The sequence below is a fragment of the Grus americana genome, chromosome 6 (assembly GCF_028858705.1).
Source record: "Grus americana isolate bGruAme1 chromosome 6, bGruAme1.mat, whole genome shotgun sequence".
NCBI lineage: Eukaryota > Metazoa > Chordata > Aves > Gruiformes > Gruidae > Grus > Grus americana.
Genome location: NC_072857.1, coordinates 34,042,624 through 34,059,584, shown reverse-complemented (window position 1 = coordinate 34,059,584; position 16,961 = coordinate 34,042,624). Strand labels below are relative to the sequence as shown.

Here is a 16,961-nt window from a genome sequence, read left to right as displayed (position 1 = left end):
GAGTTACTGAGCTGGTTTAGGCAACCGTGACTGGCGTCCTTGTGAGCAGAGTGGGGGTTATTCTGGCATAGCTGCAGTGGGAAAGTGCTAATCCCCCCATCTGCACTTGTTAAACCTTTTCAGTGAAGATCAGCCTGATGAAGTAGCAAGGCTGTGAGGTCTGCTTTTTTGCTATAGCACTCGCTGGAGACCCCAAATAACAGCAACTGCGAATGTTAGTGGGCTTTAAGCCCACAAATCTTTGTGACTTGTTGTGCATAGTCCTTTGGATCTCTAACTGAAAAGCTGAGGAGGCACTTGTTCCTATGCTCTATGGGGCAAATTTACACCCAAATTCCTCTAGTCCAAGCCCAGATCCACAGATGAGCAGGAGAGTCGCCCTAGAATTGCCCCACATCAGAGATTTCATGTAAGTCATGCTACTGATGAGTGTGGGATTAATTGAATGAGGGAAGTAAAGAAGCTCCATAAACACCTTGCAGGACCGGGTCCTATGATGAAAACATCTGCTAAAATGTATGGAGCCCGGGAAGAAAAGGCTATGTTAGTGCTGCAGGACAAGCATGCGGCTCCTTTGAAAGAATGCTGCAAATTCAGAATGTTTACTTTGCAATTAGGTTTTTTTTTGGTGGTACATTACTGTGCCCTAGTACTGAGTCTTGCAGTCAGCTTGCTAAGCGAACAGCTAGGTAGGCAGACAAAGCCGTCTGAAATCCTGGCGTCAGACACCTGGCAGTCCTGCCGGCCTCAGGCATCATGCAGGTACATGGCAACTCGGATCCGTGCTCCTGACTCAGGAGCATGACTAGATGCATGAAACTACCCCAGACCGCAACAGAGTGGGGATTCCCCACTGCATCCGTCCCACTGACTTCTGGGCTGAGGTTCCTCTCAAGCCTGTATGGCTTCCTCTGGAGTCATTCGTATTTCCTTGGGGAAATCCTGACCCCGCTGGCCAAATAGGGTGCATTCAAAAAATGCTGAAGGCACCAAATCACTGTTTTCTGGGGTCTCCAGAATGCCAGACTGGCTGCCAGCTTGTTAAACGGGCACTGAAGTGTCATCTGTGTTAAAAAACAGCTGATCGAACCTGTAGCTTAATTTAGGAGCTTGTCAGATGTATGGTAATGGCCTGGTAAGAACTGGTTAAAGGTGGCGTTTGGGGGCTTCTGTACATTTTTAATCTCTGTGTACAATAAAATATTAAACAGTAGCTCTTGCTGGCAGATTTCTTGCAGGAAGATCTGTTCTGGGACTCCAAGAACACTGAATACTGAGCAACTGAAAGAAAAGAGGGAGTTTGGACCAATGTCCATTGAAGCCAGAGGGTGAAATCCCAGCTCTGCTGAGATACATGGGATTTTTGCCAGACTTCTGACTGCTGAGAACTCTGAACAACTCAACCCTGATTGTTTTGGACTGAAACCTCCCTGTGAGTCCTAGCCTACAAACACATTTCTTGCACACAGAAGAAAAATGTTCTGCATCAAGCACATGAGCTTGGAAACAGATTTAACTTCACCAGTGGAACCCCTGCTGTAGACACTCATTGTGGGCTAAATTTGGCTTGTGTGGTAAGACACTGACTGAGTGGCACACAGACATTCAACTCCCTCAGTGATGGAAAGGCTTCTGCTTTGGCTGCAGTCCCACAGTTTATTCAACACGCTCCCTGCTGCTCCTCTGAACTGCATGAGCAAAGTTTTGGTGCTGTCTCTTGGTGTGACCCACTCATGCAGTCAGTGCTCATTAGCATTTTTTTAAGGCCAGGTTATTGCAGGAACCCTAGATACTGACAATGCATCGCTCTCTTCTTTCCATTGCACGTTGCTGTCATGGCTTCCGGACTTCTTTTTAGGCCTACCCGTTGTTACAGGGTATTTGCAAGTCTTCTGGAAGCTCTTGTGGCTGAAGATACACCTGCATCAAAGCCCTCCGTGCTCCTGCTTGCAGAAGACTGACTACACCTCCAGCAAGGAGGTTAGAAAGCCGGTGCTTCCATCACCCACAGCTGCGACCTGATAACCTTATGGTTCTGAGATTAAAAAAGAAGCAAGAAAGAAGATGCTAGGAAACAAAATAAATTAATCATTCTTCTAGTTTCTTAACACATTATAAAGAAGCAGGGGAGAAAAAACTGTTTTGCTTTGCAGGTCACCTTCACAGCAAGTAGGAGCCTTTCAGTCACTGCTGGGTAATACCAAGGGCACTCTGAGGGGTTGGCAACTGGAATGACGATTAAAAAAATATGAGCAGGATTTGAAGTGTCTCTTTGTGAAACAAACAGAGCAAAATTGTTCATCAGTGGTGGAACAGGTACTGTACACACTGCCTTAAAACAAACCTGGAAGGCACACGTATGTCCCTGATGGTAACACAGAAGATGACCAGCTCTGTCTTCCCAGCATAGTCCCAGCCTCTTAGGGATACAGCGGGAGTTTGCAACCTTGCCTTCCTCCTCCATGCAATCAAGCTTTCTGGAGCCGTGTCTCTTTTTACATTTGAGAAGACTGATAGGAAATATTTCACAGAGTCAATGAAGTTGGCTGGGACCTCTTGTGACTATTTAGTCCAACCTCCATCAAGCAGGCTGAGCTAAACCAGGTTGCCAAGGATGGTGTCCAGTTGGGTTTTGAGTATCTCTATGGATGGAGACTCCACAACCTCTCTGGGAAACCTGCTCCAGTTTTTGAGCACCCTCACAATAAAAAAAAAATGAAATAAAATGTTTTCTTGTGTTCAGATGGAATCCGAGGTGTTTCAATTTGTGCCTCTTGTCCTGTCAGTGAGCACTACTGAGAAGAGTCTGCCGCCCTCCTGTCGCCTGTGCTTCATTCCCTCCTTGTTGGGATGACCTTCCCTCAGCTTGGAGGAGATCTTTGAAAGCCAGCCAGCTCTTCTGGACCCCTGTCCTCTCCAGGACCGTATCTCAAGCAGATCTCTGAAGAGTCTGCTCTTCAAAACCAGAGTTGTGGTCCTGCCTTTTGCCCCCCTCTCCCCTCTTAGGATCCTGAATCCCACCATCTCACGGTCACTGCACCCAATGCTGACTCTGTCTTCGTGTCCCCAACCAGTTCTTCCTTGTTTGTAAGCGTGAGGTCCAGGAGAGCACCCTTCCTTGTTAGCCCCTCCATCACCTGTGCCAGGCAGTTGTTGGCAATGTGCTTTTGAACTCTCCTAGATTGCTTGGGCCCTGCTGTATTATCATTTCAAGTTTAAACCTCTTCCTACCAGCTTTAAACCTGACCTTAGTATAAAATAAATCCACCTCCTTCTGCGCTTGCTGCTGGTCACCACACTCCCTGCTCTGCAGGCCTGGTGGCTCTCTGCTGGCTGATGAGCACCAGGCAGCCTGGGCGTGATGTGATGCAGAGAAGTGGTCGCACTCACTGGCCCAAAGGTAGCCTGTTTGCCTATTTGCAAGTATACGGACTACAGCAGCAAGGTGGCTTGGCGGCCAAGATCTGGCGTCTTTTGCACCTCTCCCAGCTGCTGTGTTACACTGACACTTGTCTTCCTGGACAGATGTTCACTTGAAACTATCTTACCCGTGACACAGAACTAGAAGTGGGTCCTGGGTGAAGTGTTTTTTAGTATTTTCTGCTTTTGAGCTAACCACCCTTGCGACTTCCTCTCTGCCCAAGACTTGGCAGGTGAGTATTCTTCTAACTGTTTTTCTTGAAAAATTAAGGAGTCTCCTCAAATCTCCAATGAGATTTGCTGTATGATCCACTTTCTCTTTTTTTTTTTCTCCTAGTAAGTCACAAAGCAAGAGCTGGGACTGGTTGTGGAAGTTTACCCCAGGGTCACTCTCCATGAGGCAGAGCAGCACATGGCCTTTGGCTGTCCTGTCCCAGCCATTCTAGTACCCAGAGTCATGCTTGGTTTTGGTAGGGCCTGGTGAGTGATCCAGAACAGGCTCCTACTGTACTTGGGGCTGAAAAACACAGGATACAACATGATTCCTTCCCAAGGGATCTAAATAGATGGGGCAGACAAAAGGTGGAGAGGAAGGCAGAAAAACCCTATCTATATGGAAAAATGTTACCAGTTCTATGGATAAAAGTATTTTTGTCCAACCTTTGCCATGGACACTATCATTCCTAGAGTTTGGTTTGAACTCTTTCCAAGTGACTAAAATAGCACCATTCATGTATTGACACACAGTTGATCACTCTGATGGTTGTAGCATCACCAGATTATAAAGCCAGTCAGGAGAGAGGCCACCAAAGGAGTCTGTTATCCCCCTTATCTGGCACCAACTGAAGGATTCGGGACAGAAGTGGATTAAGCTCTCGGGTCTTTAAGCAAATTCTCCTGTGGCTCATGTTGCCTTCCTCTCCGATTCTTGCAAGCAGCACATTTTATTCCAAGCACCGAGTTGCACCCAGCAGGGCTGCTCCACTGCCTACAGATAAGCATTGCACAACACTTGTTGTACCAGAGCTCCAGTGTGGCAGAACGCGTGGCCAAGCATTTCACAATTGCTGTCATCTATGGATTTCTGCTTACAGAAATAGAAGGGGAAAGCCCAGCCTTCTAAGTCTGGCTCTGAAAAGGAGAAGCAAAGTGCACGTACAGTGTTCTGCCACCTTTTCTAAGAGGGAGAGCTGAATTACAGAACCATCTTCAGGTCTTTGCGCTGTTCTGTGGCAGGGAGCTATTTCCTCAGAACCCTCCAGCCAAGCACGTTGCAAGGCTAAGGGGGCTTGTCGTGGGTCCACCACTTTGGTGGCTTTCCCCTTGGAGAAGCTGGCCCCCTGCAATGTCTGACCCAGCCTGCAGCCAAGCGCAAAGAGTGGTTTCTCTGCAGGTGGCTCCTGGCAGAGTTCAGGGTGCTTTGATGGCCTTTTTAGTGCTCAATAGGCTTTAGGCTTGTGGTTTTGGCAAAGTTCAAAGCATGGTACCACATAATCCTAGACCTTCCCTACATCCACTGAGCGTTTGATTCCAGGAGCATTATGATGTGGTGGAGCCCTGTAAAACCACGGGGTGCCACGCAGCACCATGGCCCTCCTGCTCCTCCCTTCAGCCCCATCGGCCATTTCTGCTTGATGGAGAGCAAGATCAGACTTCCCCGAGTAACAACAAAACCTCCACTAGCTGACGTCCCAATGGACGCATACTTCTCCTAAATGTCTATTATTTTTCTCAGTGAAAGAGGCTGGAACTACTGGGGAATCGCCCGCCAGGAAATCTCTATGACAAGACCCCTCTCAGTGTTACGACCGGGTCTTAAAATGGCGCCGGAAGGAGGCGAATCACTTCCTAACTCCCCTCTGCTCTGCCAGCCGCGCATCGGGGCGCTGCAGGGCTTTTTCTGGGGGAAGACATGAGTGATCCGAGCACAGGTACTCGGTGACACAGCCCCGGCAAGGCAGGGAAGGGCTCGTCTCAGCACAGCCCCGGCGCAGCCCCACCCGCCTGGGCGGCAGCGCCGTCTGGCCCCGCAGCGCCCCGAGAAAGAGAAGATGGCCGCGACGCGGCCCAATCAGCGCGCGGCAGCGGCTCGCGCCCGCCTGTCGCCCAGTCCCGGCGCTCCGCGTGCCCCGGACGGTTCCATTCGGTACCGCCTCCCCCCCCCGCCCGGCGCCCAGGATGGGCCCGCCCGGTTGGTATAAAAAGGAGCGCAGCGCACATGTGCTCCTTAGTGCCGGCGGGAGCGGGAGAGGGGATCGGGTCTCTGTCGGTGGTGTCAGTCGGGAGAGAGCAGTGGGGGTCGGGCGTGCCGCACAGTCACCGCGCAGCCCTCGGTGCGCCTGTCCCCGTCCCCTGTGAGGGCTGCCGGTGCCCCCCTGCCCGGCCCTGCGCTGCCTCCGCCGCTTCCCCGCGGCATGCGGGCTCGGCTCGCCCCGCCAGCCCTGCCCCCCGCGCCGGCCGCAGCATGAGCGCGGCGAGCGATACGTACTTCCTTATAAAAGACATAAAACCCGGACTGAAAAACTTAAATGTCGTCTTTATTGTGCTGGAGATCGGTAAGTGGCGCCCGGCACGCCCCACCCCCGGGCCGCCCACGCGTGTCCCGCGCGGAGGGGTGGCTGTCGGGGCCGTGCCCCCGGCCCCCCCTGAGCCGCGCTTCTCCCCGCAGGGCGAGTCACCAAGACGAAGGACGGGCACGAGGTGAGGTCCTGCAAAGTGGCGGACAAGACGGGCAGCATCACCATCTCCGTGTGGGACGAGATCGGCGGCCTCATCCAGCCGGGGGACATCATCCGCCTGACCAAAGGGTGCGTATGGGGCCGGGCCCGCCGCCCCGCTCCCCGGCCCAGCGCTCCGCTCCGGGGCAGCGCCGGCTCGGGGGGAGCCCTTTGTCACGGAGGCGAAGGTGCGGGGTTGCGAGCAGAGCAGGCTCGGCCGCCTTCCAGAGGCACGGATGACACAGCTCGCCCCCCTCTTGGACTGGCGCCCTGTTTCCGAGGCAGCACCCTGAGACCACTTGCCAAATTAAACCCACCTTTTCCCTCCCGAACATGCCTAGCGAGAGCGTACGACCTAGTAAAGGCTAGGAGGGGCTTGTATTTTTAATGAGGAGGTGGTGGTTAAGAGACTTGGTTTGGCTTTAAAAAAGCTCCTTAGGAAAATATTTATTTTAGGATGGGGAGGGGATGCAAAAGTGAGTCCTGGTCTGTAAATCAAGCAGGGAAATCAAAAGCATGTTCTTATTTTTATGGCTAATTCTTTACTCTAGTGGTCCGCTCCTTAATGAAAGGAGGGAGTGATTAATGTCTCTCATGCAGAAAAGTTGCTTTTCATTGCGGTGGGTTTAACAGAAATGACAGGCAGAGGAGGAGAACCTTTTCAGTTTCACTGTAAAAAATCATGCTAGGGCTGCACTGTAGAGCATGTTTGGTTAAATGCAATTAATTTATCTCAGAGCTGGTTTAATTTGGAAAAAAAAACCCAAACAACAAACTTATGTTTGTTGTGAGAGACTACTAGATTCAATTTGAAAATCCTTTTCCATGTCACTTAAATTGTCAGTAGCAAAGTGATAGTCACTTTCGTTCGAGTTCTTCATGACAGTTAGGTTACACCTAGAAATGCGTTATGCCGATCCTTTGGCCTGCAGTGCTCCAGGAGACAGTGGAACTACAGCGTGCGTAAGGCCCTTTTAATTTGTTTTTATGAAAAAGTAGGTAAAAGGTTACTCAGTGGAGCTGCTAACTGAGCTGCTCTTAAGTCGTTCATTTGAACGTAATTCTTGGGTTTGGACTGAAATTGGATGAACTTGCCACCAAAACTACAGCTGCTTCCTCCTATGCAAATGTCCTCTGACAGGAAATAGGCTGACTCCTCAGCAGAGGTGCTTCTGGGGAAGCCTGCTTGCGTGGAGAGCACATGGAGCGCTGACATGGGTGGAACTAAACTGGAGCTCTGGGCCAGCACAAAGCCCTGTGTGTAGATCCCATTGAAACAAATTAATAGCGATACTGTCCAGCACTGTTACCAGAGCTTACTGTAGCTGCTCTGGTGTTTCAGGGCAACAAATGGGAGGGTCATTGCATCCCTTCATGTCAAAAAGTGAGTTTGGCTTGTATGAATTAAATCTATGAGCTGACATCGCTATTCCTGGTGGGTGGATAAGTCATACCTTCATTTACATGAATTGTATGCTCACTTAGGACTGTGTAATGAGTGAAATGGAAAAAGCTAAATACATTCTGGTTTGGATCTCAAGAAAAATGCCCTCATGCTGGCATACAAGGTTCTCCAAACCCAATTTTATACCTAACCCAAATAGGATTAATTTGTGTGATGTTGCCATTGCAAGGCAGGTAAATTTCAGCTCAGTAGGCTAATCTGACTTTCAGTGTGTGGGAAGCTCACTGTTACAAGCAGAAAAGCTTAGCCAGGCCCTACATGTAAACGTGTTTTTCTGCTGAATTTCAAGCTGTAGATGCAATTCTCTGCAGAAGCAGATGCTGTTGCTGATTTTTGTCATTGGCTAATTAACTCGTTTACAGGAAGTTGTTGCAGTTAATATTTCTAAATTTGAAGTTCATTCTGGAGTTTAGTGCTTTATGGCAAGCTCTTTCTGAGACAAAAACCAATGCTTGTGTATGTGGAATAACTTTGTGCTGGAGGTTATCAGTCCCATGGTTTGCTGAGTCTTGTCCCAGTAGATGTATGTTTCACTTACATTTATTATTTGGTAGCTCTTTTCCTTTGTGCTCTGCCATAAGACTGTCCAACTGGCTGGTTATGAAAGGTTGGGCATAGAGGGGAATCTTTGAAGTCACAGCATCAGGAAGTGAAGAGCATTAATCCTGCCTCTGGATGGAAAACTTCTGAGGTTGGCACCATAGCTGTAGGTACTATGCTTTACTGCTCGTGCTGAAGTACAGAGGTGGTTATCGTTGTTTTGGCATTATGGTCCTGTTCTGCTGACCTGACTCCTCCCTGGTGCCTCTGTTCGAGGCCCTGTGTGTGGCCGGATGGCTCCCAGTCTCGGCAGATAAGGCAAAGGGCAAGAGGAAGGTTTGTTATCTATGTTCCAGAGATAGACCCAGAGCGTAAGGAAGCGGTGACTTGTCCAGGTTATCTATGAGAGTGCGATTGCTGGGGCTCCCTATGCCTTTGCTAGAAGACACCCATATTCCTGTTAACACCCTCGCACTGCACCTGGGTTTCTGGTCTGTATTTTCATTGTTTTCTTCACATATGTGATGCCCCTCGCTGAAAGGAACAATTATACAGAAGGTTTTGCATAACTCAAATTCCAATGCTTGAAGTCAAGTGTGACTACAAAGACTGTAGGGCACTCATGCTGTCTTGTAAGTGAATGTTTCTGCAATCAAAAATTACTTCATTGCATTTCTATATGTCACTTGGAATACGATGGTCAAACTTGTGCCTTTAAAAAAATCTGTTAAGGACCCATACTAAAAAAGTAAGCACTTCCTATTATACACATTCAGTAGCAGTATCTGTGTTCTCCAGTGAGGAATGGTAATTCTTCCTGGCTCCTCCTGAAAGCAGAACTGAGAGTTGTCACTGAATGGTAACACAGATATGGCTTTTGGCAAAATGCCTTGTCTTTCCAGCCAAGCAAAAAGCACCCAATCCCAGAATAATTGGCCACTTTCCTGGAATTGCCAAAGGAGTCAACTGAGCTTCCAGTACCTTTTGCTTGAAGTAAAACATGGGGATCTATAAACGTTTAGTGCAGTGAAGTTGGGGTCCCTGGGAATTGTTTTAGTCCATTCATGCTGATATGTAATACTTGATAACTCTTGGAAGATAGCGTGCTTCTACTTCCTTTTTTCGACAGTAGTGTTTCTCATTTGCTAACAGCCTCCTTTGCTTCTCCTTTCTTTGGCCAGGTACGCATCTCTGTGGAAAGGATGCCTGACACTTTACACGGGACGAGGAGGCGAGCTGCATAAAATTGGGGAGTAAGTATTGCGTGTTTATACTTGCGGTGTTATGTCCTTTTCTCAGCAGAGCATTATGGTAAGTATGAGATGTGGTGGCTCTTGGTAAATGGAAGCTCTAGGGCAGCAAAAGGGTGTTGACTGGTCATGGATAGGTACAGTACAGGCAGCTGTGGTGTGAGTTTCTGCGTGCTGTTGTGGTAATGAGCTCTGACCCCCTCTGGATTCTAGGTATATTGAGGAAAATTGGCCTCTGTCATGGCACAGGTCTGGGCTTTACCTAGAGGGGGGAAATTGTATTAATGACAAGGGACTTAACCTGCATTGCTTACCTAGGCCTCAGCTTGAATAACCACTTTATTTTGTGTATATCCTGCTTGAGAGACAGGCAGTGCAAAGAAGGAAGACAAAGGTAACTCCAGTGAATCATATCTAAACAGAAGCAAGCCTCATTAAACCTTCTTTAAACTGCCCGCAAAGTGAGGCGGTGACTCCTCCTGACTAAGAACAAACATACTCGTCAAGCAACAGGAGAAATAGCACCATTTTTCTAACCAGAAGAATACTTGTGCTGTTGCACAAAGTGCAGCGGGAGACCTTGTAGTTATCAGGGGAGTGGGGCTGTGGGGCAGCCACCTCTCTTCGGGGTGGTTCAGAAGTGCCCAGCCGGATTTTGTGAGGGATGACCTGTAGATTTTCTTCGGTGTAATGCCATCCCCTCAGAAGTGTCATCCAGTGGGCTTGCTCTCCAGCAGGCTGGAGTGAGGTGAGTTCTCATCTGGGTTGTGACTCTCAGCAGGAGATGGGAGCTCCGCTTCTGCTTACCCAGTCCAAGCTGTGTAATGAGCCAGATCTTTGTTGCCCTCTGCCATAATTCCTGTGTGGCGAGTTGATGGGCCTGTTCTTCTGTAGTCCCCTTGAGTGGAAAAGGATGTTTTGAATTTCATTCCCTGTTTTGGACTCCTCTGTGCTGTTACGTTAATGGGGCACCCCATAGCATGGGAGTGTGGGGGAGTGTTTTTTCCCTAGAGATCTAATGCAGTCAGAGTCTGGGAGCAGGCTGGGTGACTCTGTGCCTCAGGTGACCTTGTGAGTGGGTGCTGGACAAGATTGTGCAGCTGGAAGAGAGGCAAAGGGAGCCCTTTCATCGCCTTTTGTTTTCTTTAGGCCGTTTTACCTCCTAGAGTAAATGTGTACTTGCCTCTGCTTGACTGAAACACCCTCACCAGGGAGATGTGACAGCTTCCACCACAAGCTTATAAAGGAATCAAAGAGCCTTTTAATACCTATGGATACTTTCTGAACAGTGGGGTCTGGATTAGTTACTTCTAGGTGGTGGGATATGTCAAGAACATACACTCTTTGAGTTGTGGCATTGAGAACTCTGTTAAAAAATGGCTTTAGAACTTCCTCATAATCCTAATTTCTCCCCAGGTTCTGCATGGTATACTCAGAAGTGCCAAACTTCAGTGAGCCCAACTCAGAACACATCGGGCAGAACAAACTGGTATGTTAAACTTGTCTGAGGCTTCTGGCATAAAGTGCTCTTTGTTCTGAATGCTTCATGCTAGGCTGTGATCAGATGTGACTCTTCTGGAAAAAATGGACTTGAAGTGATACATAGATAAAAATGAGCCAATAATTAGAGTAGCAGATAAATTCCATGTGGAGCCACTATAAGAATACAGGAAAAAAAATCAGCCCCTTTCTGTAAAAATGTGAAATTTGATTCATGTATTTTTCTTTCTTTTTTTTCTACATTTCTCTGAAGGCACAGGGTGAACAGAATAATAGTTCTGCATCAAGTAATATGGGTTCTTGTACTTTTGGGCCACTGGGTAAGTTTTTTCATTTTGTGAAAGTGAAAGGATGAGAAACACTTAATGGGAATAAAAAAGAAATTTATCTTGCTAAGGGTTCTCCACTCTGGGGCAAAAGCATACTATGGGGCCTGAATCTGCAAGCACATAAGCGTGAACATTTCCTGAATAATGGTTTCAGGGTTTGTTCCCTAGAGGAGGAGGAGGTCAGAATATTGAAGGTGCCTGTATCATGTAAAGGGACTTGACTAATCCTAAATTGTTTGATGCTTTCAAAGAGTTTTTGCAGCACTTGAAATTCTGGGGTTTTTTTAAATGGACCAAGACCTTGGCTTTAAAAATTACTTTAATCTTGCCAGTCACCTTGGCTTTACTGCCAAGTTAGCTCCCCAAAACAGAAGTAGTAGTAATCAGAATTCCAATATTTGACCTGGCTGGATCATTTCATGATGTATTTAAACATTGCAGCTTAAATAAGAAAATGCTTCAAAGACTTGAGTGGGTGTAAGCTGAGAGGGAACCTTAGTTTTAGCCTGCCTAATGATGTCCAGACTAAGTACCTGGTGTTGTGTAGCTGAGCTCTGCTGGTGGATGACAGCAAACTGATCCATAACCTGCTGTTAAAAAGCTCTGTGTTGCTTCAGTTCAGGGACTGCCTGCTTCCTCTTTAGCAACATGATTTTAATTTCTCTTATTTTACTTCTCTTACGAGCCCTTTCTGTTCCTTTGAAAAGAAATACTTCTGAGCAAAGGGCAGTGCTTTCAGGCCAGTCTTTCCTCAGTGCCAGGGTGGGGCGAGTAGCTTTCATCCAATTAGTGTGTAGGCACCTCCTTGGTGTCCCTGCTTTGGGTGGTGGACAGCTTTGTTTTCACTGAGCTGGTGTGTGCCTTCTGAAACTTTGTTCTCTTCCCGCTTCTTGTGCAGTCTTCAAATGCAATGATTTCCTTTTGTCTCTTCCTTCTCTCCGCATGCTTCCTGTCATCATTCTGCCTTTGCAGCTCTGCCCCTCTTCCTACCAGCAAAACATGAGCAGTGACGCTTAGGAGGCTCAAGTTCATGAGAACTTGATGCTAGCTGATTCGCTTCTGTGGCTGGGTTTCACAAGGCAGCTTTCTGTTTCTGTGTGCCTGGTAGAGGGGAATGACGCAAGGGGCTTTGTGTAGCGTGCTTTTCTTTTGTTTGTTCTCCTTGACTTCTGCTGCTCTGCTGTCTCTCTGGAATGTCTTGGTGTGTGACCCACAACACAGCGCATGTTCCTGAAAGCACCAGTCTAGTTTCGTGAGACTCCAGTCTCCCTCCTGTGCAAAGAATCGGCATGCAACTCTCCTTGCTTCAGTTGAGAGTGGGGAGTAGGGATGGAGAGGAGGTAGTTGGGGGCAGGCAGTGGGAAGGTAAGCTGTGGTTTGGGGTCTTGCAGGGCCAGAGGGGCTTTACCTCTTCCTTCTGGTGCTGAAGGTTTGCCGGTTGCTGCAAACTCCTTGTGTTCCCTGTTGCTAAACTTGTGTAAGGGAGCAGTGATTTCAGTCAGTGGAATGGGTGATAACCTTTTTTCTGTCTTTTTAGGAAATGGTTTACAAACTGGACCTGAATCAAGTGGATTTCCATTTACATATAATCACGGCCATGCTTATGCAGGTAGTGGGAGAGGCAATGGACGAGGACCTGTAAATCCATCACCAGCTAATAGTGTTCAGCCTCTTCCTCCTCCTGTCAGTAACGGGAGGGACCCACGCAGAGCCTTTAAAAGATGACTATGCCAAATGTGGTTGTACAGCTTGCTTAAACTCTACACTCTACTTGAACACTTATTGCACTTTTATTTATAGTTAACTGTGAACCAGTTTGTCCTTTATTGTTGTTTTTTACCTTTTGGTCTATGGAGCAAACTTGATGTGATCTATTCCTTGTTTTGCTTAGGGAAGCACAGTGAGTCTTCCCCATAAATTAACGGGGTAAGGGGAGACAGTGGATGTAAGAAAGTAAGGGTAACGGGTTGAAGAGTCTCAATTAAATCTTGGTACCCTTTGCTAAATGGAAGAAAATTTCAGTTACATGTATGTATTTTCCTGTTTCTGTTGGTCAGCCATATAGCCTTAAAAGGTCTATTATGTCCTGTGCACGGATATGTTGACTTCCTTTAGGGTTAATGAGAGTTCTTCCCATTCTCTATTGGAAGAGAAATGAGGGGGAAGAGCAAAGATGCCCTAGTGAGCTGGGTGTCCTTGGAATGAATATAGCTTGTAAAAGCAGTAAGTATAAGGAAATGGTGATGCCAGCACCTAGTGGTATCTCCTAAATCAGAGAATGGATAACTCAGATGAAAGTTGAAGACACAGTGAGTGTCTTGAAGCTTGACTTCTGATTCCAAAAAAAGTGTACGCTATTTAAAAGAAAAATTATCTATAAACACCATTATCACTGTCAAGGAAAGTGACACTGATTTTTGCTTTGGATAGAAGTGTGGATATTCTTTGTTGCTTTGCACGAAATGGCAGGAGAGGAGAATCTAAATTCAGACAGCGTTGGAGAATATGCTGTTTGTAGCCACTGCTGGTGTAAATGCCCAAGGTTACTTTGCAGGAGTCTGAGTGTCCAGGAAAGAACTGTTGAAATGCTGCATTACCTATCTCTTCAATGAGGCTGCCTACTTCTCCTTCCCTCATTCACTTTTCCAAATTAATTATGTATTAGATGAAGCTGTATGTGTGGATTGCAGAGGTACTGGCCAAGCATACAGCTGCACTTCTGATGCTGTTAAGCTGCTAAGCTTGCCTCCCTCTGTTTTATATGAAATATGAATTATCCCTTACAGAACTTAACCCCACTACCACCATCTCCCGGGGGAAGATAGCTGTAGTTTTATTTCTGAGATCACAAATGCCTTGACTCTAGGCAAGAGTCCAGTGCCAAATTTCAGATCAGGTTCAAAAACAACTTGGAAGCTGAGGTGTCATACTGGATTCATCTGTTTAACTCTTCTTATAGCTGACCTCTCAAATAAAAAAAAAAATTGCACTAACAATTTCAGAAACAAATCTAACATTCTTTCTGTCAAGCCATAAAGACTTGATGACAAAAGGCTGTTGCTGAATTGCGAGTTGTCTCTGTGGTCGTTTGTGTTAATTGAATCTACTCCTATGTCAGTAATGTTTACAAATTATTTACATTTGATACTTCTGCTTTTGGTACTCTATCATGATCACTTGTTGAAAATTGCTTCTAATTGGCAAAGGTTCCTTGCTTAGTCTGAAATACTGAACTTTCTTTTCAACGCAAGCAGCAGCAAGAACAAACTTCTGAAGGGAGGTTTAGAGAGACCTGTGCACCCATCTGCCTGAGGGCTGTTGGCCTCTGGTCTGGTCTAGTGCTATCCTGCTGCCTGCTTCCAGGTGGGACTACTGAAACTTGTTTTGGACACAAGAGGGTGGCACGCCTCCTGAGATCACCCATGGTTGCTGTTATGGAAGAGCAGTGCTAATTAGTAAAGCAGAAAGCACGCAGTGGCTTCTGGGGAAATGGCGTAAGAAGGTGGTGTGTAACTCAGGGACTTCAAATTGCTTACTTATTTAAATAAGTCATGTATAGTGTAGATGCATGGACAGCCTCTTATGCAGTGTTGCATTAAGACATTTGATACGCTTGGGAGAAGGAAGCCAAGAGGACTTCTAAACATGTGAAGTATGTATGACGTGTTCCAGAGGTAAATGAGATGTAAGTATGGTGAGAGGCGTGGTTTATAGTAGTAACTGTAAAGGTAGCAAGTGAACATGTAAGTGGTGGGATGGTGGGCACTTCATGCTCATGGGGTATCTCCACCATGGATTTCAAATCCTGGCGGTCTTATGTACAGCCTCGAGAAGGTTGAAATGGGAGGAACGCTGTGTTAGTATGTGCTGAGGTGCCTGATGTTTGTAGCTCTATGCTTTTGAGCTTTTCTTAAGCTAATAAACAGACTACTTGTTCACACATTCCAAATAAAAAGTGAGCTGATTACTGCTAAGTGGCTTAAGAACAAAAGTTTGCTGTCAAGTGGATGCTTGATTTGCAGTTGGGAGGAAAAAAGCAAGAGGCTGGTCTTCGTGTTTTCAAGGTTAGTAGCATTCCTGCCTCCCTGTTTCTTATGTGAAACTATTTCACTTTTATTAATAAATTTTTACTTCTTTGCAGGGGAAGTCTGTGCCCTGAAAAGTCACATGGACTTAAATATAATCATAGTAACTTTTCAAGGTCTTCTGATCTTCCAGTGAACCTAAGACAAGAAACTTGTTTCCCTCAGAGGTATCAGTGTCAAGATAGTGAGTTCTCAGCTTGCAGCGGAATCTGGGAGCCTGCCTTACATCTGTTTGGATCATACCACGTCGGTGCACAGCGAGACAGAGCTGTGTTTCTCTGTGTAAACAAGCAGTTGTCATGAATTACTCTGTCACTATAAGGCAGTTCAGGGTGCCCAGTGGTTAGGTCATAAGGGAGTCTCTTTACAGATGTCTTCCCAAGATTTAAAGGTGAGGCTGCTTGCTAGGGTACTCTCATTCCAGATAATAGACTGCCAAAGGGAAAAAACCTCTGGAATGTGTTCACGTCTCCGGACGCAGCTGCACAGTGCTGACATGCAGTTGAGTAATCCCAACACACTGAGTCACAAGACGCGCGGCTCTCATCACCCCCCACCACCCCGCTCCTCTCCCCCACCCTAGCACAGGGACTGATGGCAGGCTGCAGCAAAGCGACATGCGGTTTTGCTGTACGTCTGCTGCGGCCTTCCATGTGTTCCCTCTGTCTGTCCTCGGCATGAATCTTTCACCTTGATCCCGAAAGTGGAAAAGTAGCCCTGTACTGTGAAGCACTGTCCTAACCTGGGCTGCGTGGTGGAGTCGTGCACTCCATGTCCATGGTGAAAATGGGGTGGTGCTGTAAGAGCAAATATAGATGCTGGATCAAGGCGTGTGATATATAATCACTGCTTTCACAACTCATTTAATTAGCTTTGACCTTAGCTTGAAACGGGCAAGTTGCAGTCCTGTGTGCTCCAGTAATGCTGCTCCTCAGCATCTGACGAGTTCCAGTAAGGCTATCTGCAGCTAGCGCTGCTTGTGCGAAGCTGCGGCGGGCTGGCTGACGTGTCAGTCCCTGTGCCAGTGCTGTCTGTATGGATGACGCCCTTAGCAGTGCTGCAGGGATATCAGCCACGTTCTGGTTTTGTGTGCATTTCTCTGGGCACAGGGAAGCCTTCGGCAGAAAAATGCTGTTCCCTGCAGCCTGTTGGGGCCTTAAATTTTTCGTAGGTGTTAATGCTTGTATTTTGCTAAGGACCTGGCTGTGCTATGGTCATCCTCTGCAACTCGTGTCCATACCCGCAAAATGAAGGATCCTTTCCTGTTCTATAAGGCAGTTTTCATCAGCAGCTCCCCAAGTGCTTTGTTAGGACTAGGAATCAGTAGAAGTCATGGTGGCTTGAGTGTTTCTGGGGACATTTCCTGGGCTGCTTCGTGGCCTGTGTGTTCTCAGCCGCCAGGTTGTTCCCCTGCTTCTCTGAAATGCCCGTAGATGTGCCCTTTCAGACATACTGTACTCTTAGCCCTCGAGCCAAGCGGTTCTTTGCACTGCCTCGTGCGGTCTATGGCAGTGCATTTGCGGGGGGGGGGGGGGGCAGGGAGGTGCACTGCTTTCTCCCCACAGCTCTTGCAGGTGGCCAGCTCTCGAGCTAGAGTTGGTCGATTTGGGGAGTTTCCCCTTAGTCTGGTGCAGGTTACTGAGGAGGTTGCAGGG

At 47.3% G+C, this 16,961-nt stretch overlaps 1 protein-coding gene across 1 annotated transcript; it reads left to right on the top strand.

Moving 5' to 3' along the window:
- The first annotated feature begins 5,655 nt into the window (after positions 1 to 5,655).
- NABP1 (nucleic acid binding protein 1) lies at positions 5,656 to 15,176 on the top strand. Its single transcript, XM_054830936.1, has 6 exons — positions 5,656 to 5,975; positions 6,089 to 6,227; positions 9,324 to 9,395; positions 10,809 to 10,881; positions 11,146 to 11,212; positions 12,759 to 15,176. Exons 1-6 carry the CDS (start codon positions 5,885 to 5,887, stop codon positions 12,944 to 12,946), a joined length of 630 nt encoding a protein of 209 aa, XP_054686911.1. The 5' UTR covers positions 5,656 to 5,884; the 3' UTR covers positions 12,947 to 15,176.
- The last annotated feature ends 1,785 nt before the right edge of the window (positions 15,177 to 16,961 follow it).